Genomic DNA, 25,195 nt, shown 5'->3' with positions numbered 1-25,195 from the left:
CAAGTGAGGATACGCGGTACAGAGAATGGATGGATGGATGAATGGACTGGTTCATCTTACTCCACATATGCACACTTGATTGAGGAGGTTGGCAGCAAAATAAACTTGGTGGTGTGGTTGTGCGTGGGGAGAGGAAAAGAGGAGAAAGAGAGGAAAGCCAATAGTTTTTAACAAAGGTTTCAGCCTTTTTCACTGTGATAAATGTGCAAAACCAACAACAAGAGCAAGAGCCAGACGCTATTACACTGTACAGTATATAGCACTGCTTTCAGTGACAGCCAAGGAGAATGCAGTGACACAAGTGACTGCTTTCATCACAAAGACGTGAGTATTAAAGCGGTCCAAATGGTAAACTATATTAAAGGTTAATGTTTTTATCAATTACAGTGAAAGAATTGAAATGATTCTTTTGAAAAGAATTTGAAGGACTTCTGTCTGTCTTAGGAAACAGGAGGAATTTATTTTTAGTTCATGTAATTATCAATATCCATAATCTTTGGTGATGAATATTATTCATTATCATGTAAGTAGTAACTTAAGCTGTCAGATAATTGTGAGAGATTGCAAAAGACCTTGTGTTGAGGTGAAAATAAAGCTTTTTTTCAGTGCAATACATACTGTAGATTTGGAAGGCCCCTTGACTGCATTTGCCTTGAGCCATTATATGACTAGCTATGCCCCTGGCAGTACGTGGACCTAGTGGTTATCACGTTTTTCAGATTTGGGTTGAAAATCTCAGCTGCAGCCTTCCTGTGTGGCGTTTGCATATTCTCCATGTTCTTGCGTAGGTTTTTTCGATGTGCTTCAGCTTCCTGCCACAAATGTGCATGTTAGGTTCACTGAAGACTCTAAATTGTGCAAAGGTGAATGTGAGTGTGAATGGTGGCTTGTCTATTTGTGCCCTGTGATTGGCTGGTGACCAGTCCATGGTGTAGCACGCCTTTTGCCCAAAGTCAGCTGGGATAGGCTGCAGCTCACCCGTGACCCTAATGAGTACAAGGAAGCATTGTAGGAAATGGACAGATGGAGGATTTGGTCATATGAAGTGACTGATTGGAACTGTGCATCTGGTCCTTCTGAGTCCCATGTTGTGCAAGGTATATTATGGAAAAGCGAAGTGTTTTAAAAAGTGGATCCCTCCTCTTCCTCTTTCTTTGTCTGTCTCCACCCTCCTTTTCTCTCTGTCAGGTCTCAGCGGGGATCCAGCGGACTTGGAGCGTCGATGTCAGACCTTTGGCCAAAACTTTATCCCCCCAAAGAAGCCCAAGACTTTCCTTGAGCTTGTGTGGGAAGCCCTGCAAGATGTCACGCTCATCATTTTGGAGATTGCTGCAATCATCTCTCTCGCCCTTTCTTTCTACCAGCCTCCCGGAGAAGATTCAGAGTGTAAGTTGAGTGTCATTGGGAGGCTAGGGGCAGGGGCACGTAAAGTGGAGAAAAGCGTTAACAATTCTAAGGGCCCATGAGTGACAGGAGTCCTAGAAAATGGTATTTTCGAATCGCAGCATTGAAGTGGTGGGGCCCAGGCTAATATTTATTTTTGAAAAAGAATATTTACTGTACTTCGTTAACATTTGCCATCATGCACTGTATACGATGTCAAATTAATATGTGCAGACAATAGTTTATACAAATCTTGATCAAACGCATCATGTCACTGGTCTTAGGCTACCTCGTTCTCAAGTCTTCTCTTTGAATGACTGCCATGAGCCATGTGTTTGTCTCTGTCCAGCGTGCGGCAATGTGGCGGCAGGAGCGGAGGACGAAGGTGAGGGGGAGGCTAACTGGATCGAGGGTGCGGCCATTCTATTGTCAGTGGCGTGTGTCGTCCTGGTGACCGCGTTTAACGACTGGTCCAAAGAGAAACAGTTCCGGGGGCTACAGAGTCGAATCGAGCAGGAACAAAAGTTCACCGTTGTACGGAAAGGAAATGTCATCCAGATTCCTGTAGCTGACATGGTGGTGGGGGACATGGCCCAGGTCAAATACGGTAAGCGGGTTGAGAACTCTTCACCACGGAGCGCACAATGCGTGTTTTTACAGTATGTACAGGAAATAATATGTCAAGTGAGCATTATTCATTTGAGTATTTATTCCAACACAATCACCAATGTTGGGAAAGTTAATTTTCTCCGCGAACTAGTTCAAAGGTCAGTTCATAGTTCATAATTCAAAATTTTGAACTAAATTCACTATTCCAAAAATGAACAAGTTTATAGCTCTTTTTTTTTTCTCAATATGTTGCTGACGGGCTATTTCCCTTAAAAGACTGGCATTTCATTTTCCCATTGTTGCCACACTAGGAGCCAGCTGCAGCTTTCACGCTACAATCTCAAAAACATGAGGAAAAACGTGTTGCTCGAATGGTCTTTTTTACAATGACAATGTTTTCACAATTAAAATAAAAACAGGGCTTTTGTCCTTACTGTGCAAACAAAAACACGCAACACATTATGACAGCAACGATGGTGAAAGGACATCTGTAACTTTGCATCCCTCGCAGCTCTGGCTGACTACAAAGTATTAACAAAATATTTTATGTATTCTCATATTACAAAACAAAATAATTTCCATATTACCACAGTGTAATCATGCGGTGTTTTAACTAAAGCATTCTGTTACAAATAATAATTTTCCTAGTAATCAGTTTTTACAATTATGTACTGTATCACAAAAGAACCATCGAAGAACATTCATTCATTCATTCCGATTCAAGAGGAGAACATATGATGTTATTATCCCAAATAAATTCAAGAGATTACAAGATGATCACAACGTAAACATATGAACATGTTAAATGGGATTTATTTTTAAATTGCCACCAAATGCTCAATATGGATCAAATCCAGATGAAACTTGGTTTGATGTTGCAGCTTCTGACTCACAAAGCTCATTTTGTACAAATTGAAAAAGACTTGGCAGAGGTAGGATTTTGTTTCATGTTTTGCATAATATCTAATTAATTTTGCCATTGATACATTTCCCTGTTATCAGTGTTTGTATTCTTCTCACTTAAAAATGAATGTACTATATACTGAAGAAAGTTTAACCATTGCAACAAAAATCTATTTGACCAACACTTTAGAGGTTAAATACAAACAAATGGACAAACCCACGCTGAAGAAAATAATCTCTTTGGTGGAATGAATAAAGTTAATCGAACTCGTCTGTTTTCAGGGGACCTGCTACCAGCCGATGGCATCTTAGTTCAAGGTAACGATCTAAAGATAGATGAGAGCTCTCTAACAGGAGAGTCGGACCACGTACGCAAGTCTGTGGACAAGGACCCCATGCTGCTTTCAGGTTGGTTTTCACATGTTTCTAATTGGAGTGAGGACAGGGTGACATTTTGGGGTATTAGGTTGTGGTTGCCCAATTAGAGCACTGTTTGTCAATGAGCGCATGAATGGATGAATGAGGCCAGATATTAAAAAGGGTGTTTTTTTCTATGGTTGAGTGGTGCGGCAAAGTTTTGTCTGATTAAAAATGTAGCCTATTATCTATAATAATATTATAAGATTTGCTTGTAGATTTAAGGCACAATTCTCAACTGTTTGTTTGTGTTAGTACTTACATTCTTTGACTTTACTTCTTTAGCATGTGGCCATGTCTATGTCAGCCATGATTATGCCTGTCAAGTTATACCGTATTTACCACAGTAGTATTAATTCAAGCAATGTTTCCCAACCTCTATTGAGCTAAGGTATCCAGTTTAGTCACAAATGTACTTGCGCAGTGTGAAATATGAGCCTGTTTAATTGAATACAAGGCTGATGTACTCGCAGGAAGCGAGTGTTCTGTTGTATAAATGACAACAGATGGCTACACAAGTTTATTGCACCTTCTGCCATCTAATTGAAGGGCATTTTATTGTTCTGCCTGTCATTATTCATCGCTGGCATGGATCTATTAGCAAAGATATATTTGTAATTCATATTTGATAATTGTCTGACAAATTAAGTGAAAATGGTTCATTTCCTGCGGCTCCCCTGGTGATCTCTCAGAGCGCCTTGTGACCCTGGTTGGGACTCACTGGTGTAAAGTATAGTGCACAACTCTTTGGAAAGTGAAAAACAACCAAATAACAATTATTACTTTGTTTATGATTTCTACAATGGATTTTCTGCTTCTATTAGCTGTAATGTTATTATTGCAACATGCTTCTCTGCAGAACTCTTACTTAGTGGCTGAATGATGATCTATCGCACCTCAACCTTTTTTTGGAAATCTTGTGATGCTACCTCTAAATGCCTGTATTTTGTTTTCAGTTAAGTGAAATGAACTGAAATCTCTTGGGACATCTAGGTACTCATGTGATGGAGGGTTCAGGCCGCATGCTGGTGACGGCTGTCGGAGTCAACTCGCAAACAGGCATCATCTTCACTCTGCTGGGGGCTGGAGATGTGGAGGAAGATGGCAAAGAAAAAAAAGGTACAGAGAAAAGTAGAAAAAAAAGCAACACATTATGACCGGTTGTTGTCGTTAGAGTAACTGTAACAACTTGTAATTCGAAAAAGTAGCCCAATCTCAGGGCGTAAATCTAAGTGAATGTGCACACGTCACTGTGTGTGTGTGTGTGTGTGTGTGTGTGTGTGTGTGTGTGTGTGTGTGCGCGCGCGTGTGTGTGTGTGTGCAATCCACGCAGGGAGCAAGCGAGCAAGAGAAAGAGGTACCTAGGCGATTTGAGATAAGAGCTTCAACAGGAAGCATGCCAGTTTAACCTCATCGATAATTTAGCCCACATCCTCTCCACCTCCCTCTTTCCCTCTTTGCTGTCTCACGTTGTCACTCCTTCTCTTGGCTGCTTATCCATCTTCCTCTATTGCTCTTACCTACTTGTTTACCACCACTCTTGCCCTCTTTCACTTACTCCCCCACTTGCCGCCCTTAAACCGAGAGAGAGGCTGCAGATTGAATCAATTATTGAAAGAGCAGCGGCGAGCGCAGGGAGCCAGAGACACTCTGGAAAGGAAGTTGCTTGGTCAAGACGTGAAGCATTAGTCTTCTGCTCAAATTTGTTTGGGATCGGTCCTGCAGTCTGAACAGAGGCTTCACATACTTTCAGAAGCACTTAATGATAATATCTTTACATCACACCGCTAGCCGTACCTCAGTGAGTGAAGCACAGTATTCACTTGTGCCAAGGAATGCTCGAGACATTATCTGCATCTTTAAATTGAGAAACTATATGCAGCAACCTGGAATTGAGTGGCGTACAGCAACGACTTCTTCATATGTTCTTAAATTTGCAATTATACTTGTTTTCATTCTAGTGCAAGTGGTGTTGCAGAGTGCAGATGTGACAGCAGTCTTTGCAGGCTCAACCATTCAGGCAGTCATATACTGGAGCTAATGTATTATTTAGTAAACGTGTCATGAATTGTTGATTTTTCCTCATGCAGTGGGTGTGCTTTTCTTTTTGATTTGTCGCTCATGTTTTGCACATACGTCTTTTGGCGTTCTATGGAATCTAATCTGCAAACAGACACATTCTATATTTGAGCTTTTTCTTTGGTTCTCTTTTGTTTCCCCCTTTTTGCCAAATTCTCTCACGTGTCCTCAAAACCTTCTTTCCCCATACAATGCCCCAAACAGAGGACAATACTCAGTTGCTCATCTCCACAGATGCAAGTTACAGCACAGTCACCAATGGTATGTGAGCACACAGTTGTCTGTCCCGCCCTCTTTGCTCCCTTTAGCCAATTAACAGACCCCAGTAGTACAACCCCAATTCCAATGAAGTTGGGACGTTGTGTTAAACATAAATAAAAACAGAATAGAATGATTTGCAAATCATGTTCGACCTATATTTAATCGAATACATGACAAAGACAAGATATTTAATATTCAAACTGATAAACCTTATTGTTTTTAGCAAATAATCATTAACTTAGAATTGTATGGCTGCAACACGTTCCAAAAAAGCTGGGACAGGGTCATGTTTACCACTGTGTTACATCCCCTGTTCTTTTAACAACATTCAATAAACGTTTGGGAACTGAGGACACTAATTGTTGAAGCTTTGTAGGTGGAATTCTTTCCCATTCTTGCCTGGTGTACAGCTTCAGCTCTTCAACAGTCCGGGGTCTCCGTTGTCGTATTTTACGCTTCATAATGCGCCACACATTTTCAATGGGAGACATGTCTGGACTGCAGGCCAGTCTAGTACCCACATTCTTTTACTACGAAGCCACGCTGTTGTAACACGTTTAGAATGTGGCTTGGCATTGTCTTGCTGAAATAAACAGGAGCGTCCATGAAAAAGACGTTGCTTGGATGGCAGCATATGTTTCTCCAAAACCTGAATGTATCTTTCAGCATTAATGGTGCCTTCACAGATGTGTAAGTTACCCATGCCATAACACAGCCCCATACCATCACAGATGCTGGCTTTTCAAATTTGCGTCCATAACAGTCCGGATGGTTCTTTTCCTCTTTGGCCCGGAGGACACGATGTCCACAATTTCCAAAAACAATTTGAAAAGTGGACTCGTCGGACCACAGAACACTTTTCCACTTGGCATCAGTCCATCTTAGATAAGCTCGGGCCCAGAGAAGCCGGCGGCGTTTCTGGGTGTTTTTGATAAATGGCTTTTGCTTTGCATAGTAGAGTTTCAAGTTGCACTTACGGATGTAGCGCTGAAGTGTATTTACTGACATTGGTTTTCTGAAGTGTTCCTGAGCCCATGTGGCGATATCCTTTACACATTGATGTTGGTTTTTGATGCAGTGCCGCCTGAGGGATCGAAGGTCACGGGCATTCAATGTTGGTTTTCGGCCTTGCTGCTTACATGCAGTGATTTCTCCAGATTCTCTGAACCTTTTGATGATATTATGGACCGTAGGTGATGAAATCCCTAAATTCCTTGCAATTGTACGTTGAGGAACATTGTCCTTAAACTGTTCGACTATTTTCTCACGCACTTGTTCACAAAGAGATGAACCTCGCCCCATCTTTGCTTGTGAATGACTGAGCAATTCAGAGAAGCTCCTTTTATACCCAATCATGGCACCCACCTGTTCCCAATTGGCCTGTTCACCTGTGGGATGTTCCAAACAGGTGTTTGATGAGCATTCTTCAACTTTCTCAGACTTTTTTACCACCTGTCAAGCAAGCAAGAATGGGAAAGAATTCCACCTACAAAGCTTCAACAATTAGTGTCCTCAGTTCCCAAACGTTTATTGAGTGTTGTTAAAAGAAAAGGTGATGTAACAAAGTGGTAAACATGACCCTGTCCCAACTTTTTTGGAATGTGTTGCAGCCATAAAATTCTAAATTAATGATTATTTGCTAAAAACAATAAAGTTTATCAGTTTGAACATGAAATATCTTGTCTTTGTAGTGTATTCAATTAAATATAGGTTGAACATGATTTGCAAATCATTGTATTCTGTTTTTATTTGTTTAACACAACATCCCAACTTCATTGGAATTGGGGTTGTATATAGTGGTGTAACACTGTCAATGATCTATGAAGGACTTACACGTATTGTTATCATGTCTCTTCACCTAGTGTTGGACTACGTGTGTGTCTTTATTACTCTTCCCTTTCAATATTGCTTCTGTGTGGGTTGGAAATGTGTTGTTGGCTGTCCACACAACATACTGTATGAACTGCTGATGACAATGCACATTAACAAAAATCTGTCTTTCTACACCTTTGTCTTTGTGTCTGGCCCTCTTTTTTCCACAGGAAAACAACCTGACGGTGCGGTGGAGAACAACCAGAACAAAGGTAAAAAGCCATATGTGATTTGGGTGTGTGTTTTCATTACTGAAACAAAGTTGATAAAGAAATCTGACATCATACAACAATTTGCATGTTCTCCCTGTACTCGTGTGGGTTTTCTCCTGCTACTCCGGCTTCCTCTCAGATACCAACAATGTGTATGCTCAGTTAATTGAATACTCATAATTGTCCAAAATGTGAATGTGAGCTTGAATGTTTGTTTTTAATCTCTGGCCTACGATTGGGTGGTGACTAGTTCAGTGTGTACCCCACCTCTTGCCCAATGTCAATGTCAGCTCACACTTGACCCTAGTGAGGATAAGTGGCACAGAAAATGGATGAATGAATGAACTAGGCTGTTGTCAGCATAGTTCCTCCATTTCAACTCTATATTTCAGACATTAATGTATCTCTGAATGCTAAATGACTTAAGTTGTTTTTTTTCTCTTCACTTTCAAGAGCTGGATGTTCTAAGTGTGATATATTTCGATATTCATCTTAAAGAGCTTCTACTGTATATGCTTTTGTGTGTCTGATTTAGCCAAGAAGCAGGATGGGGGTGTCGCCATGGAGATGCAACCCCTAAAGAGCGCAGAGGGAGGGGAAGTGGAAGACAGAGAGAAGAAGAAGACCAACATTCCGAAAAAGGAGAAGAGCGTCTTGCAGGGCAAGCTCACCAAACTTGCGGTTCAAATTGGAAAAGCAGGTATGGACCGCTTTCGAGTCCGTACTAAAAACAGGAAAGGAACCTTTACAGAGACAGTCACGTCACGTGAGAGGAGGCATGCTTACAATGACGCTTAAAAGATTTTTAATCCCACAGCGAACGTGTTTGTAATTCTCCTGGAACATTCCTTAAGACCTAGAATACGAGATAACATAGAGTGATTAACGAAATAGTAATTCTTTCATAGGTTTGGTGATGTCCGCAATCACTGTCATCATCCTGGTGCTCTACTTTGTCATCGACACCTTTGTTGTTGAAGGTCTGTGTGCGTGCATCTTAGCAGACAACGATCTTCACAACCAATATTAAAAGTTGAACATGATGTTGTGCGCTGTGTCTTGTAGGTCATGCGTGGGTGACAGAATGCACTCCGGTCTACATCCAATACTTTGTCAAGTTTTTCATCATTGGAGTCACTGTGTTGGTGGTGGCGGTCCCAGAGGGTTTACCGCTCGCTGTCACTATCTCTCTGGCTTACTCTGTCAAGGTAGGCTAAATGGACTTTTATGGAAAAAGTGTCCCAATCAAGAAAATGAGATGATGGCACTCTTCGGTCTGTTGGAAGTTGGAGCCACTGGAGTCAGCTGCAGTGATTTGACTTTTCTCATTATAATAAATAAGCTGAACAAGTTCAGGTGCACGGTTTTTGTACCTTTCTAGCCATTTATAGGCAAGGAATAGTCAAAAATAGACTGCACACGCCTCACTATACGAAGCAGTAGAACACTGTGTTTGATGATAATAATTAGCCATTACAAATAACGAAAGAGAAGTATATTGTACTGATATACCATGATAATAAATATTATCCTAAGCAACGTTTTTTAATTTTGCAAGTATTGTGTGCCCTATAAAGGGTTAAGCTTTCCCTTACAAGATACAACCAGGGAAGCTCAATCATGTTCCTGTCTTGGAGTAAATGCTATTGTGTGCTAATGCTAAGTAATTACTCTGTATTATTAGCTATCCCAAAGATGCAAAATATATCAAATATATTATATTATATCCTGTGTAATTTATTAAAAATTGGATGCAACAAATTACAGTAAAACTTAGTGGTTGCTCAGTAGCGTCCACAATTCTTTGATAACAGTAAAAGCTTGGCACGACCAACACATCTCCCGTTTGTCACTCGTCCCAAAGAAGGGAGCTTTTGACTGTCTATCTCTGTGACTTGTACAGCTCCTTAAGAGACAAGTACCAGTTATAAACCTAGCTCATGCCATTCATCGTTGCCAGTAATCATCCCACTAAAGTCAATCCGCTCATCATCCCATTGTGTTTTGTAGAAAATGATGAAGGACAACAATCTTGTCCGCCACCTGGATGCATGTGAGACTATGGGTAATGCCACAGCCATCTGCTCCGACAAGACAGGCACGCTCACCACCAACCGAATGACTGTGGTACAGGCTTATGTAGGTGAGTAAACCCAAGTTAAATGAAGTTGTGTTACATACAGTGTATGTTGTGTTAAATGTTTTCTCCATGCTTGTGTTGGTTTTCTGGGGCTACTCCGGGTACCGCTCACATTCCGAAAACGTGTCTTCACTTTAAATTGCCAATTGGTGTAATTGTGAGTGTGAATGGTTGGCCAAAAGTCAGCTGGAAAAAACACCCTCACGTTACTTGATAATACAACTTCTAACAGTCTTTTGCACTTCCCTGTGTTATTTCCAGCCAGAAGATACCCATTCAACCAATAAAAAACACTATAGCTGCATAGCTGCATCCTGCATAGGTCTTAATGGAGGTTTCTTCTATCTGGGAACAAGGGGTTGCAATATCCTATACTACATGCAGGTCATGATATTTGAATCGTGTTTATGTATTGTGTGTGTCAAACAGTAAATGATATCTCAGCATGAACTTCTCTTTATCTAATGCTAACAAATGTTGGCACAACTATTAGCTACCGTATTTTTGTGACCATAAGACGCATCGTATTAAAAGGCGCAGTCTCAGTTACGGGGTCTATTTCTGTATTTAACACATACATAAGGTGCACCGTATTATTGGGCGCAGGCATGGTAAAACATAGCTAGCTTAAAACATACGGTAGCATGCATGCACGCTAAAACATACGCTAGCAGGCATGCTAGCGTATTTTTTTAAAAAGGCAGCTGGAGCAAAACTGAGTTCGGTTGTACTTTATTGAAGTATTTAACAACGTACTCACATTATTTTTTTGATCAATCCTCATTCACAAATCCATCAAAGTCCTCATCTTCTGTATCTGAAATGAACAGCTGGGCAAGTTCTCAATCAAACATGCCGGGTTCCCTGTCGTCATTGTCGGAGTCAGTCTCGTTGCCGGAGGGCTGTTCAGCAATGATGCCGGCTTTCGCGAAAGCTCGGACAACAGTCAAACGAGATTCCTTAGCCCAGGCATCCACAATCCATTCACATATGGTGGCGTAACTCGCCCGGCGCTTCGTCTTCTTGACTTGGCGATGCTTGTTTTCCTGCTTCCTCCACGTGCGAACCATGGATTCGTTGATCTTGAATTCTCTCGCGGCTGCTCGATTCCCATGTTCCTCCGTGTAACAGATAGCTTGCAGATTAAACTGTGCTTCTTAAGCGTGTCTCTTCGTAGGTGCCATTTTCAGGGGTCTTTAGTCAATATATACCTACTGGGGGCGTGCCTTTAGCGTCCTCTTTCACGCGCACCCTTCCCCCTTTACTTCCGCATGCTGTCCTCAGTCACGTCCGTCTTTCCTCTATATAAGCAGCGTGTCGGCAGTAAATGCTCCCAGTCAGTCAAGCGGAGCGCTCATCAAAGTCACACAGCAGCATTTACAGATTTTGTAACTCGGTGCACACATAAGGCGCACCGCATTATAAGGCGCCCCGTCCATTTTGGAGAAAATTTAAGACTTTTAAGTGTGCCTTATGGTCGTGAAAATACGGTACTTCTTTCACTTCCATCCACTTTATTCACTGCATATTGGAATGCAATATCCCTCAGATGTCCTGTGGGGATACATTGTGGTCATCTGCCACCATGGATTTGTCGTGCTTGAATTTTTTGTCGTCTAGGTGACGTGCACCACCGCTTGATACCAGATCCTGGTCAGATTAACCCCCAGACATTGGATCTATTAGTCAATGCTATCTCTATCAACAGTGCCTACACCTCCAAGATCTTAGTGAGTCGTATACTGATGTCATTGTCTAGAGAAAAAATAACTAAATAAAATTAAAAAAAACAGTGCTTTTTCCATTCCAATGGCTTGATTCAAAGAATAAATGTACATTTCCTCTGCTTGCGTTTCCATTTGCTTCTCTTCCAATCACCCTTTCTCAGCCACCGGATGTGGAGGGAGGTTTGGCAAAGCAGGTGGGCAATAAGACAGAGTGTGGCCTGCTGGGATTTGTATTAGACCTACAACAAGACTATACTCCCGTCAGAGAACAGATCCCCGAGGAGAGACTCTACAAGGTAGGGAAGACTATATCTACCACAGCATCCATCTTTACCTGCTCATATCGCAGAAATATCATGGTGATGATTGTTGGATTTCTGGCTGAAAGTGACTCACAGGTGTGAATACAGTAAGAGGTGGAATGGTGTCAGCTTTGTGAGTCAGGATGCACCCCATTGCCACCTTACCGAGACTCAAGCTTGCCACGACATTGCGCAGGATATAGATATTTGAAACTAGTTGTCCCATATCAAATCATGAAAATTCCAGGGTTAAACTGTTGCAATCATAAAAATATTATCAAATATGCAGTAACATTTAAGTAGCATTGGAACAGCCATACAAGTGTAATAATAAGTTAACCACTGTTAATATACAAATACCCAGTTTTAACATTGATGACAAGAGTGAAATGTGAAAGATTCCAGGCGTCACATACTGGACTGTCACAACTGTAAAAAGACGTTAAGCGCTGCTAAATTAGTTGTTAATTAATTGCGATGTAGCATATCATATATCTGTTATTATTCTTCAGCAGGAACTGGGGCCGTAGACAAGGTGGAGGGAATTATGAACAGTTCAGTAAAAGCCTACTAAAACATCTGGACATTATTTGGGGTTAATCAGTGACACTTCAATGCAGCCCTATGGGGGGCACAAGTCAGTGCAAACTGTAGGCCGGTCCCAAGCCCGGATAAATGCAGAGGGTTGCGTCAGGAAGGGCATCCGGCTTAAAACCTTGCCAAACAAATATGAGCGTTCATCCAAAGAATTCCATACCGGATCGGTCGTGGCCCGGGTTAACAACGTCCGCCACCGGCGCCGTCAACCTGCAGGGCGCTGTTGGAAATTCAGCTACTGTGGGTCGAAGTCGAAGTCAAAGAAGAAGAAGAAGAAGAGGTGGAAAGCGGGTTCTTCGGCAGAAAGAGAAGAGGAAAACACAGAGCCTAGAACTGAATGTGGGGACTTTGAATGTTGGGACTATGACAGGAAAATCTCGGGAGTTGGTTGACATGATGATTAGGAGAAAGGTTGATATATTGTGTGTCCAGGAGACCAGGTGGAAAGGCAGTAAGGCTAGAAGTTTAGGGGCAGGGTTTAAATTATTTTACCATGGTGTAGATGGGAAGAGAAATGGAGTCGGGGTTATTTTAAAAGAAGAGTTGGCTAAGAATGTCTTGGAGGTGAAAAGAGTATCAGATCGAGTGATGAGGCTGAAATTTGAAATTGAGGGTGTTATGTGTAATGTGATTAGTGGCTATGCCCCACAGGTAGGATGTGACCTAGAGGTGAAAGAGAAATTCTGGAAGGAGCTAGATGATGTAGTTCTGAGCATCCCAGACAGAGAGAGAGTCGTAATTGGTGCAGATTGTAATGGACATGTTGGTGAAGGTAATAAGGGTGATGAAGAAGTGATGGGTAAGTACGGTATCCAGGAAAGGAACTTGGAGGGACAGATGGTGGTAGACTTTGCAACAAGGATGCAAATGGCTGTAGTGAACACTTTTTTCCAGAAGAGGCACGAACATAGGGTGACCTACAAGAGCGGAGGTAGAAGCACACAGGTGGATTACATTTTGTGCAGACGATGTAATCTGAAGGAGGTTACCAACTGTAAGGTAGTGATAGGGGAGAGTGTGGCTAGACAGCATAGGATGGTGGTGTGTAAGATGACTCTGGTGGTGGGGAGGAAAATTAGGAAGACAAAGGCAGAGAAGAGAACCATGTGGTGGAAGCTGAGACAGGACGAGTGTTGTGCAGCTTTTCGGGAAGAGGTGATACAGGCTCTCGGTGGACGGGAAGAGCTTCCAGAAGACTGGACCACTGCAGCCAAGGTGATCAGAGAAGCAGGCAGGAGAGTACTTGGTGTATCTTCTGGCAGGAAAGGAGAGAAGGAGACTTGGTGGTGGAACCTCACAGTACAGGAAATCATACAAGGAAAACGGTTAGCTAAGAAGAAGTGGGACACTGAGAGGACCGAGGAGAGGCGAAAGGAATACATTGAGATGCGACACAGGGCAAAGGTAGAGGTGGCAAAGGCAAAACAAGAGGCATATGATGACATGTATGGCAGGTTGGACACTAAAGAAGGAGAAAAGGATCTATACAGGCTGGCCAGACAGAGGGATAGAGATGGGAAGGATGTGCAGCAGGTTAGGGTGATTAAGGATAGAGATGGAAATATGTTGACTGGTGCCAGCAGTGTGCTAGGTAGATGGAAAGAATACTTCGAGGAGTTGATGAATGAGGAAAATGATAGAGAAGGGAGAGTAGAAGAGGCAAGTGTGGTGGACCAGGAAGTGGCAATGATTAGTAAGGGGGAAGTTAGAAAGGCATTAAAGAGAATGAAAAATGGAAAGGCAGTTGGTCCTGATGACATTCCTGTGGAGGTATGGAAGCATCTAGGAGAGGTGGCTGTGGAGTTTTTGACCAGCTTGTTCAATAGAATTCTAGTGCGTGAGAAGATGCCTGAGGAATGGAGGAAAAGTGTACTGGTGCCCATTTTTAAGAACAAAGGTGATGTGCAGAGCTGTGGCAACTATAGAGGAATAAAGTTGATGAGCCACACAATGAAGTTATGGGAAAGAGTAGTGGAGGCTAGACTCAGGACAGAAGTGAGTATTTGCGAGCAACAGTATGGTTTCATGCCTAGAAAGAGTACCACAGATGCATTATTTGCCTTGAGGATGTTGATGGAAAAGTACAGAGAAGGTCAGAAGGAGCTACATTGTGTCTTTGTAGATCTAGAGAAAGCCTATGACAGAGTACCCAGAGAGGAACTGTGGTACTGCATGCGGAAGTCTGGAGTGGCAGAGAAGTATGTTAGAATAATACAGGACATGTACGAGGGCAGCAGAACAGCGGTGAGGTGTGCTGTCGGTGTGACAGAAGAATTTAAGGTGGACGTGGGACTGCATCAGGGATCAGCCCTGAGCCCCTTCCTTTTTGCAGTGGTGATGGATAGGCTGACAGATGAGGTTAGACTGGAATCCCCGTGGACCATGATGTTTGCAGATGACATTGTGATCTGCAGTGAAAGCAGGGAGCAGCTGGAGGAACAGTTAGAAAGATGGAGGCATGCACTGGAAAGAAGAGGAATGAAGATTAGCCGAAGTAAAACAGAATATATGTGCATGAATGAGAGGGGTGGTGGGGGAAGAATGAGGCTACAGGGAGAAGAGATGGCAAAGGTAGAGGACTTTAAATACTTGGGGTCAACCGTCCAGAGCAATGGTGAGTGTGGTCAGGAAGTGAAGAAACGGGTCCAAGCAGGTTGGAACGGGTGGAGGAAGGTGTCAGGTGTGTTATGTGACAGAAGAGTCTCTGCTAGGATGAAGGGCAAAGTTTATAAAACAGTGGTGAGGCCAGCCATGATGTATGGATTAGAGACAGTGGCGCTGAAGAGAAAACAGGAAGCAGAGCTGGAGGTGGCGGAAATGAAGATGTTGAGGTTCGCTCTCGGAGAAGACCAGGTTGGATAAAATTAGAAATGAGCTCATCAGAGGGACAGCCAAGGTTCGATGTTTTGGAGACAAAGTTAGAGAGAGCAGACTTCAATGGTTTGGACACGTCCAGAGGAGAGAGAGTGAGTATATTGGTAGAAGGATGATGAGGATGGAGCTGCCAGGCAAGAGAGCTAGAGGAAGACCAAAGAGAAGGTTGATGGATGTCGTGAGGGAAGACATGATGGCAGTTGGTGTTCGAGAGGAGGATGCAGGAGATAGGCTCTCATGGAAAAGGATGACGCGCTGTGGCGACCCCTAACGGGACAAGCCGAAAGGAAAAGAAGAAGAATCAGTGACACTTCAAATGGTGACAGTTGAGTGCTGACTCCCATTTAACATGAACTGGGATGTGATTGGTGAATTCTGAACGCAGTCACGTCCCCAGTTATACTGTACAAGTGCAACCACAGTATTTCAGTTGTTTATTTGAACTTCCCCTCTCAAAAAGATTGCTTTATTTTTTTCAATTGAGTAGGACAGGTGACAGATGACATTAATGGTGGAAGACGTTTTCAAATCATTTCTCCGTCTGATTTTTTATTTTTTTTTGTAACCATGAAAATCTCCCACTTATCTTATCCACTCACTGTATCAGCTTTTCATCAGACTGGTAAAAATGGTAATGGTAATATGGTAAAAATTATGAGTGAATTATTTCTCAGGTATTTAATTTCTTAAATTTTTGCTGTGCTTAATGTTCAAGACTACAGTTTCCTTCTTCACTTATGTATGTGATGTATCATTGATGCTTTTTGTTTTTCATAGTTGCATATATCAGGCGTATATTCATTGTAATTATGACTTTACAACTGCATTAGCATAGGTTAGTGAAGTGCGTTCCCACCAGAGCTGGCAAATGTACTCGCACTCTGTACTTCAGTAGAAGAACAGATACTTGTGTAAAAATACTGATTTAACTCCTTTACTTGAGTAAAAGTAAAAAAGTACAGACTCTAAAATGTACGCAAGTATGAAAGTAAAAAGTAATAATACATTTTTACCATGCATTAAACCTGTTTTGATAACTTGGCACAATGCGGGGGGGAAAAAATACTTATGTAAACACAAAATAGTTTCCCTGTATAATAAACTTGCATCGTGCTCGAACTGAGAAGAAAACAAATCAATGGACACAGCTTCACAGCAAACTAAATTCAGGATAATAACAATAATAATAATCATCATCATCATCAGGACTATGCTGACAACTGGTCCTGCATGAACAAACAAATTAAAATTAAAAAAAGATGCTAAATTAGGCTAATAATAACGACACCTAACGCGTGTTTTTTCAGATTAGATGGAGAATTTTTGAACGCCATAAGATGATGGTTTTTAGTTTGGCACAAGACAACGCACTCACCAAAAATAGGATCTTTTTTGTAATGTGCTCTGAATTGCCCTTTAAACATGTAAGCATGGGATAGTTATGTTTAAAACTATAGTATACATATGTTTTCGGAGGCCATTTGTAAAGCATTATTTTTTATTATTATTCTTAAATTCTATATAAAAGTGGGTCACGACTTTGCAACAACAGGGTCCTGGGGGGCAACAGTTGTGAACCACTGCTGTAGACTACCCGACACACACTACACACTGTCATTTTGATCATGTACTGCTTCATTACGACGTTTAAGAGGCTTTGTGTTGTGTAAATGCCTCACAATGTTCTTTTACATGCTACAAACATTACCAGAGTTGCCCAGTCCATTGATACCATTGTTCTAAATAATAATAATAATAATAATAATAACTCTCCATTTGCTCGCAGGTGTACACCTTTAACTCAGTGCGTAAATCCATGAGCACGGTGATAAAGCTGCCAGATGGTTCCTTCCGTCTCTACAGTAAGGGAGCCTCTGAGATCATGCTCAAAAAGTGAGTGGAAGGGAGGTTTTGTCAATAAATACAAATATTCGATGTTCTGTGTTACAGTTTAGCATTCTTTTTCTACCCAGGTGTTCTTACATCCTAGAAGCCAATGGAGAACCTCGTAGTTTCCGCCCGCGAGACAGAGATGAGATGGTCAAACAGGTGAATGCTTTGACACAGTTAATGAAATATTGGGCTATTTTTTCCCACAATTTTCAACAGTACCCACATCTTAATAAAATGTATTTTCTTCTTTCAAAATACACAAACGATAAAGAATTACAGCACACTTGTATCCACTTGTCATACACAAAATCACTCAGTTTTGGAGGGGGGTGGTTCTGTCTCATGTAAATGCCGAGTGAGGCTTCTGTTGCCGGGGCATCCGAGGGAAGAACTAGTGCCTGTAACTATGTGAAAGCTACTCAATGTTGCCAACTTGTTGACTTTGTTGCTATATTTAATGACTTTTCAGACCCCCCTGGTGACTGTTTTTAAAAAAGCAACTAGCAGCAAATCTAGACCGGAGGCTCTGCGATTCCCTCCGCATCACGATTGCAGATAAATGGTGCTTACACGACGCCAACACTGGCTAATTTAACCATACACCATTAGCTAACACTAATCTGTGCTTACACAGCAGCTCTGCTTACCTTTTGTCTTTGACATGATCGTGTTTCGGTGTCGTCTGGCAGCTGATTTGAAACCTTGAGAAAGATTTGAAGATTCGAAACCATCTTGAGAAACTTGTTGTGAGAGTGTTTATTGTGTAAACTGGCCCCACTGTTTTGCAGCAGTGCTGCTGACATTCAGAACGGCTCAATCTCAGACACAATCTCAGTCAGGCAGACAGCAAAAGATTTTTTGTTTAATTTCACATTTGATGGAAGGGCAGAGACCGAATATGAGCAATTAAAAACATTTTCATAAGAGCTCCCCTTTAGAGCTTATGTGACTTTATCTTAGGCACAGACATCATCACCGAATATATTTTTTACACTATATCTTTCAAATCAAACAAAATGTTGCCAACACAATTTTGATAACGGTATGCTGAATGTGATACAAGCGTCCCAATATGGTTAGCGTAGTTTATCATGAAGCCTACCTGATACATAACTAGCCTACAATCAGTGGTATATCGTTTTGATGCTTTTTCCTCCATTATGAAGGAACAGGGAGAGTTGTCAGGAACTCACACTTCACAAACACGAAAAGGATTATGAGGCATTTCAACATTCATTTCACAATATGTCTGTGTGGTTTCTCAGTCGTCCAGGTTATAGTAATACGCAAAGGTTGAATCAAGGCAACTAGACTTCTTTGTTGAAGACCTTTCACCTTTAATCCAAAAGGCTTCTTCAGTTCTAAAATTTTAGGTGTGGAGTCTTCCTATGTATGCTTTGGTGGGTGTGTTCCTTTGGGGTGGTCAACAATAGGTTGTTGTCGCCCGGTGTGGTTGGTGAAACGGCTGTCCTGCATATACTATTTCGTCATTCACACGTCTTGTTGCAAAGCAGCTCATTAGCGTCACTCTTCCCGTTGAATGAGGCAACCTTTGGAGGGAGAGATGTCAGGACGTTGTGATATGACGACGATAGGTGATGTCTCATACCTCCTCCTCTGTTTAGAGATTGCTTTTCTAGCTTAATTTCACAAGTGACTTTAAATCTGCTGGATCACACGGTTGTCAAACTTTTTACAAGTACCACTTTAAAAAATACTCTCCAATAGCTCTCCAAGTGTCACCATCATGACCAACATTAAAATACAGCAGTGTAGTAGGCCTAAGTGTTCGTCAAAAACAAGGCACAGGATTTATTCCTAAAAAGTATATTGAATATTATTATAAGCCACTGTAACATGATGCACGGTTTGAACCTATTAACACAAATAAAGGAAACAGAAAATTGTGCTAAAATGATTCAATGAAAGTGTATAGTACACAAGTTAAATAAAAATTGTACCTAAATAAATCTTTGAAAACAAACAGTTCTGAAAGATTAAATGCTACTGTATTGTACCTAAAAGTTAAATATAACTAAACTGTACTTAAGAGAAAAAGAGTTTCAGATATAGTTAACATTATGCAAAGTTTAAACATTTAATTTATTGATTCTTCGCGAACAACAAAAGGGATCCCACCAGTGGTACTGTACGTGAACCACATTTTGGGAAGCACTGACATAAGCCTCAACCTAACTTGCCCCTATTGCAAAATTCCCACTGGATTTGTCATATGCTGAAACTGTTCTGGTTACCGCATTGTTCTATGGCCCTGCACAGCAGCTATGCTTTGCCATCTTGGCTTCTGTAATATCATCGTGAAAGGTACAACTACACCAAGACACATGCCTGATGATAACTGATGACTCATGCTTGTTGTACCTGAAATAATAACCGTACAATTGACATCAAAGACATGCAACGCAGTTGCAATCACATTAAACCCAACTCACATCACACGGCTGAATGTGAAGTGTGCCATCACCCATCAGCACTTACCCCATTTGCTATACTTGCAGCACAATTGCTAGATCAGTCAAAAGTACTGGTATTCAACAGCGGAAAGCAAATATTTGCTCTACTAACAGATTAGATTATGCAGCGGTGTGAGAGAGCCCTCGCTTGACTGACAGGCAGGCTGACCTGCCTCGTGGCGACCGCAGCTTATGCCATGGAAAAAAAAATGCTCTTGTCCTTACACAACTGTATTCCAGCTCACTTATTGTGCTTGCATTGTGGCAGCTTTATGCCAAGCCAGCTCTTCATCATATTGTCTTCCTCTGCTGTCTGCATTTGTCCGGTAAAGGGAGGTGGAGGGGGCTTCCCCTTTCAGCGTTGTCAGAAAGAATACGAGCAAAACTGCTCAAAAGCTCACCAGACATGAACTTCAAATTGCAAGACAATTTGAGCCTTTTTTCATGTATATTTTATAACCAAGACAAATTAAAATAGATGTGTTAAAGTTATTAGATATTCTTCCTGGCTACACTTTAATGATGACTTTTACGGAACAGGTGATCGAGCCAATGGCATGTGAGGGCCTGAGGACCATATGCATTGCTTATCGTGACCTGCCCTCCAATCCAGAGCCCGACTGGGAAAATGAAGCAGAAATCGTTACAGAATTGACCTGTATCACTGTGGTCGGGATTGAGGATCCAGTACGACCTGAGGTAGAAGAGCGTCACTGTCTGCGATCCAAAATGCAGTAAGTGAATAAAATATGTTTTTAAAAGATAATCTCATCGTGTTTCTCTGTCAAATGTTTCCAAGGTACCTGAGGCCATCCGGAAGTGTCAGCGTGCGGGCATCACTGTGCGAATGGTGACTGGTGATAACATTAACACAGCCAGGGCCATTGCTGCCAAATGTGGAATCATCCACCCTGGGGATGACTTTATCTGTCTAGAGGGCAAAGACTTCAACCGACGAATCAGAAACGAGAAAGGGGAGGTGAGTTGGGGTCTCGTGAAAGTGCACTCATTCATGTGCACAGCTTTATACCATTGGGCTAAGTAAAAATGTCATTAAGTTGCTTGCTTCCATGGTCCTATTTTGAACCCATTTCATTTTAGCACCCATATAAATACTTACAAATACTACTGGTGACAGTTGTAATTCTAATTCAATAATTTTTTAAATTTTCTAACATTTTGTTTTAACCCTGTGAAAGAGACAAAGAGTGATGCACTTTTATATAAACTTAAAAAAAAAAAATGTTTAAACGTCTGAACTGGCCTACTGGTTCACACAGCTGCCTTGCAGTTCTGAGGTCGTTGCATATGGTCTCCTCACGCTTGTGTGTTTTTTCTCCGGGTACTCAGGCTTGCTCCCCCATTTCAAAAACATGCATGTGAGGTTAGATGACGACTGTAAATTGTCAGGTGTGAATGGTTGCTAGCATGATGTACTGTAGGTATGTGCCCTGCGATTGGCATGCGACCAGACCAGCGTGTAACCCACCTCTCGCCCAAAGTCAGCTGAATGGATGGATTGATGTAAAAACGTTCCAGTTAGTACATTCTGCATTCGGGGTTGAACCGATTAGTCGACGAGTCAACTTAACTGCTCCGCTTGGTCACGGAACAAAATAAACTCGTATGTCAAGGTACCGCTGTATTTGTTCACTACATTTTCTGTTAAAAACCACAGGTGATTTTATTCAGCTGCGAATAACAGTTATAAAATGAACTATGTTATGTGAATTTACCTCCGGGGAAAAAATCCTCACAGTTCCTATGAAATAGCAACATTCCCCTAAGCCTACATTTGTATTAGCTAGAGCAAGTGCAATGCTTAATGGGATGAAGAGCTTCTCATCAAGACAGTGGACGAGCTCTTTTCCATACACTGTCAATTGCACACGACTTGAGTACACCATGATTTTTTTGAATAGCCCTAAAGTTTGCTATGACTGCAAGAGAGCTGAGAGAACACCAGACTGGTGTTTGCTCATGCTGCAAACTGGTATATTTGAATCTGCTCATTAGCACTGAAAGAAGTGATGAATGTTATCTGTTGAATCCCTCTGCCCTTTTCCATCTGCATGAAGATTGAACAGGAGCGAATTGATAAAATCTGGCCCAAACTGCGTGTGTTGGCTCGGTCTTCCCCAACAGACAAGCATACCCTTGTCAAAGGTGAGTCACGGGCTCATCAAGCCAAACACACAGTTTTATATACACATGCACACAGACACTTACCTCCAGTCTCTCTGTCCTCCTTGCAGGCATCATTGACAGTAGCATTATCGAACAGAGGCAGGTGGTTGCAGTGACAGGGGATGGAACCAATGATGGACCAGCTTTGAAGAAGGCTGATGTTGGCTTTGCTATGGTAATTATAACGATTGGTGTGTTTATATAATTATTTTACTACTAATTCTACTATTAACTAGTGAGTCTCTAATGATCGGCGTTGAACAATTAAGCTAATTCATTCCATTAAAGTCTACACTCTCTTTAGTGTACCAAAAAAAATCCTCAGATTCATTTTTTTTCTTTATGCCAATATTTCTGTAACTGTTACAAACAAAAGTGAACAAATATGCTGCTTTATGAAAGAATATGTATATTGAATATCCAAAGGCAAACTGAAATGATACATTAAATTAGACTGTTTTGTCATCTTAGGAGGATGTGGGTTGAATAGTTTTGCATCATCAAAAGCAGTTTTGCCTCAACTGCCCCGTTAAAAATAATACATGTAGAAAATTTCAGTTGGATTAGCGTGCATTTGTCTTTGCCCACATCTTTTACTCATGCCAACTGCTAAGACTGAGAGGAGGGCAACATAGCATTGAGGCAGTAACTCTCCAGAATGATTAGAATGCTTCAACGCTCCCATGATTCATGCTGTGACTGTGTGCATGTCCTCCTCCCTGTCGCGAACTCTGTCAGGGCATCGCCGGGACAGACGTGGCTAAAGAGGCATCTGACATCATTTTGACTGACGACAACTTCAGCAGCATTGTCAAAGCGGTGATGTGGGGAAGAAACGTCTACGACAGCATTTCCAAGTTCCTGCAGTTCCAGCTCACAGTGAACATAGTGGCTGTCATCGTGGCCTTCACCGGGGCCTGCATCACTCAGGTACACCGAGTTGTCATATCTGAGTAATACACTTTTACAGTATTTGGACTGCAAAAAAAAAAACCAACAAGCTACCAAACAATCTCACAAGGAGAAATGTTTGCAGTGAGGCTCAGAATGATATGAAGACTTGTTTTCAAACTGTTTAAGTCACTGAAGAATGCCGTGCTACTGTGGATAGTCAGATAGAGAGAGTTCTGGATGATTGGAGAATGAATGGCCACCATGTCCCAATAATGCTGCAACTTCACCAACAAAGTGGCAGAGTGATATTTTAGGATGGAATGGGGGTTGAGATGGTAAACCCTTTTAGGGTCCCTGAAGGTGTCAAGCATCATGAAGTGCTTTAATTTAATCCACTTGATTATTAAAATGTGTGGGAAAATCAAGCCAAAGAACGTTGATGACCAATGTGTTATGATGACTGTTTCAGTCCATTACATTGAGAAGAAAAGTACCACACAGGAATATTAAAAAAATAGTTAAAATCAACTGCGTGCAGACGAGATCTCAATTGTTTAGTTACTTTCCCCTGTGTTCCAGTTAATGATATTCCATCCATCCATCCATTTTCTACCGCTTATCCGAGGTCAGGTCGCGGGGGCGGTAGCTTTAGCAGGGACACCCAGACTTCCCTCTCCCCAGCCACTTCATCCAGCTTGGAGGTGCTGATTCTCATTCCAGCCGCTTCACACTCAGCTGCGAACTGCTCAGTGAGAGTTGGAGGTCACGGCTTGATGAAGCCAACTGAACCACATCATCTGCAAAAAGCAGAGATGGAATAGTGAGGCCACCAAACCGGACCCCCTCTACGCCTTGGCTGCACCTAGAAATTCTGACCATGAAAGTTATGAACAGAATCGGTGACAAAGGGCAGCCTTGGCGGAGTCCAACCCTCACCGGAAACGAGTCCGACTTACTGCCGGATATGCGGACCAAACTCTCACTCCGGTCGTACAGGGACCGAACAGCCCGTATCAGTGGGTTCGGTACTCCATACTCCCGACGCACCCCCCACAGGACCCCCCGAGGGACACGGTCGAACGCCTTTTCCAAGTCCACAAAACACATGTAGACTGGTTGGGCGAACTCCCATTCACCCACTCCACTCGGACTCGATGTCCCCCGCCTCCCCCGGAACATGAGCAAAGTTCTGTCGGAGCTGGGAGTTGAAACTCCTTCTGACAGGGGATTCCGCCAGACGTTCCCAGAAGACCCTCACAATATGTTTGGGCCTTTCACGTCGGACCGGCATCTTCCCCCACCATCGGAGCCAACTCACCACCGGGTGGTGATCAGTTGACAGCTCCGCCCCTCTCTTCACCCAAGTGTCCAAGACATGCGGCCGCAAGTCCGATGACACGACCACAAAGTTGATCATCGAACTGCGACCTAGGGTGTCCTGGTGCCAAGTGCACGTGTGGACACCCTTATGCTTGAACATGGTGTTCATTATGGACAATCCGTGATGAGCACAGAAGTCCAATAACAGAACACCGCTTGGCTTCTGATCAGGGAGGGCCGTTCCCCCCAATCACGCTCTTCCAGGTCTCACTGTCATTGCCCAGGTGAGCATTGAAGTCCCCCAGCAGAATGATGGAGTCCCCAGCGGGAGTGCTCTCCAGCACCCCCTCCAAGGACTCCAAAAAGGGTGGGTACTCTGAGCTGCTGTTTGATGCATAGGAACAAACAACAGTCAGGACCCGTCCCCCCACCCAAAGGCGGAGGGAGGCTACCCTCTCATCCACCGGGGTGAACCCCAACGTACAGGCGCCGAGCCAGGGAGCAATAAGTATACCCACACCTGCTTGGTGCCTCTCACCGTGGGCAACTCCAGAGTGGAAGAGAGTCCAACCCCTCTCGAGAGGACTGGTACCAGAGCCCAAGCTGTGCGTGGAGGCGAGTCCGACTATATCTAGTCGGAACTTCTCGACCTCACACACCAGCTCGGACTCCTTCCCTGCCAGAGAGGTGACATTCCACGTCCTTAGAGCCAGCTTCTGTAGCCGGGGATCAGATCGCCAAGGTCCCCGCCTTTGGCCACCGCCCAGCTTGCACTGCACCTCCCACAGGTGGTGAGCCCATGGGAAGGGGGATCCCCCCCAGGGGTGCGGGCCCGGCCACCTTCGAGCCCCACCTCCAGGCCTGGCTCCAGAGGGGGGCCCCGGTGACCCACGTCTGGGCAAGGGAAACCTGAGTCCATTTTGTGTCGTCATCATAAGGGGTCTTTGAGCCGTGCTTTGTCTGGTCCCTCACCTAGGACCTGTTTGCCATGGGTGACTCTGCCAGGAGCATAAAGCCCCAGACAACTTAGCTCCTAGGATCATTGGGACAC

General features: G+C 42.8%; 1 protein-coding gene across 9 annotated transcripts in view; it reads left to right on the top strand.

The window, feature by feature from the left end:
- atp2b3b (ATPase plasma membrane Ca2+ transporting 3b) overlaps positions 1-25,195 on the top strand; it is a 69,937-nt gene that overhangs the window by 19,818 nt on the left and 24,924 nt on the right. For 5 of the 9 annotated variants that reach the window (XM_061793083.1, XM_061793020.1, XM_061793013.1 and 2 more), the window contains 19 exons: positions 1,189-1,386; positions 1,733-1,990; positions 3,178-3,303; positions 4,306-4,431; positions 5,596-5,652; positions 7,695-7,736; positions 8,272-8,436; positions 8,645-8,716; positions 8,802-8,944; positions 9,747-9,879; positions 11,497-11,606; positions 11,765-11,899; positions 17,163-17,269; positions 17,350-17,425; positions 20,284-20,442; positions 20,543-20,722; positions 21,822-21,909; positions 21,999-22,105; positions 22,669-22,860. In XM_061793083.1, coding sequence (XP_061649067.1) covers positions 1,189-1,386; positions 1,733-1,990; positions 3,178-3,303; positions 4,306-4,431; positions 5,596-5,652; positions 7,695-7,736; positions 8,272-8,436; positions 8,645-8,716; positions 8,802-8,944; positions 9,747-9,879; positions 11,497-11,606; positions 11,765-11,899; positions 17,163-17,269; positions 17,350-17,425; positions 20,284-20,442; positions 20,543-20,722; positions 21,822-21,909; positions 21,999-22,105; positions 22,669-22,860 — 2,474 coding nt within the window. Of the gene's footprint in view, positions 1-1,188; positions 1,387-1,732; positions 1,991-3,177; positions 3,304-4,305; positions 4,432-4,645; positions 4,670-5,595; positions 5,653-7,694; positions 7,737-8,271; positions 8,437-8,644; positions 8,717-8,801; positions 8,945-9,746; positions 9,880-11,496; positions 11,607-11,764; positions 11,900-17,162; positions 17,270-17,349; positions 17,426-20,283; positions 20,443-20,542; positions 20,723-21,821; positions 21,910-21,998; positions 22,106-22,668; positions 22,861-25,195 lie in introns of all 9 variants that reach the window. The other 4 variants (XM_061793046.1, XM_061793064.1, XM_061793028.1 and 1 more) reach the window with 3 other exon arrangements.

This window comes from Phyllopteryx taeniolatus, chromosome 1, assembly GCF_024500385.1.
Source record: "Phyllopteryx taeniolatus isolate TA_2022b chromosome 1, UOR_Ptae_1.2, whole genome shotgun sequence".
Lineage (NCBI taxonomy): Eukaryota > Metazoa > Chordata > Actinopteri > Syngnathiformes > Syngnathidae > Phyllopteryx > Phyllopteryx taeniolatus.
Note: the sequence above shows the minus strand (reverse complement) of the source record. Positions and strands in the feature narration are given on the sequence as shown.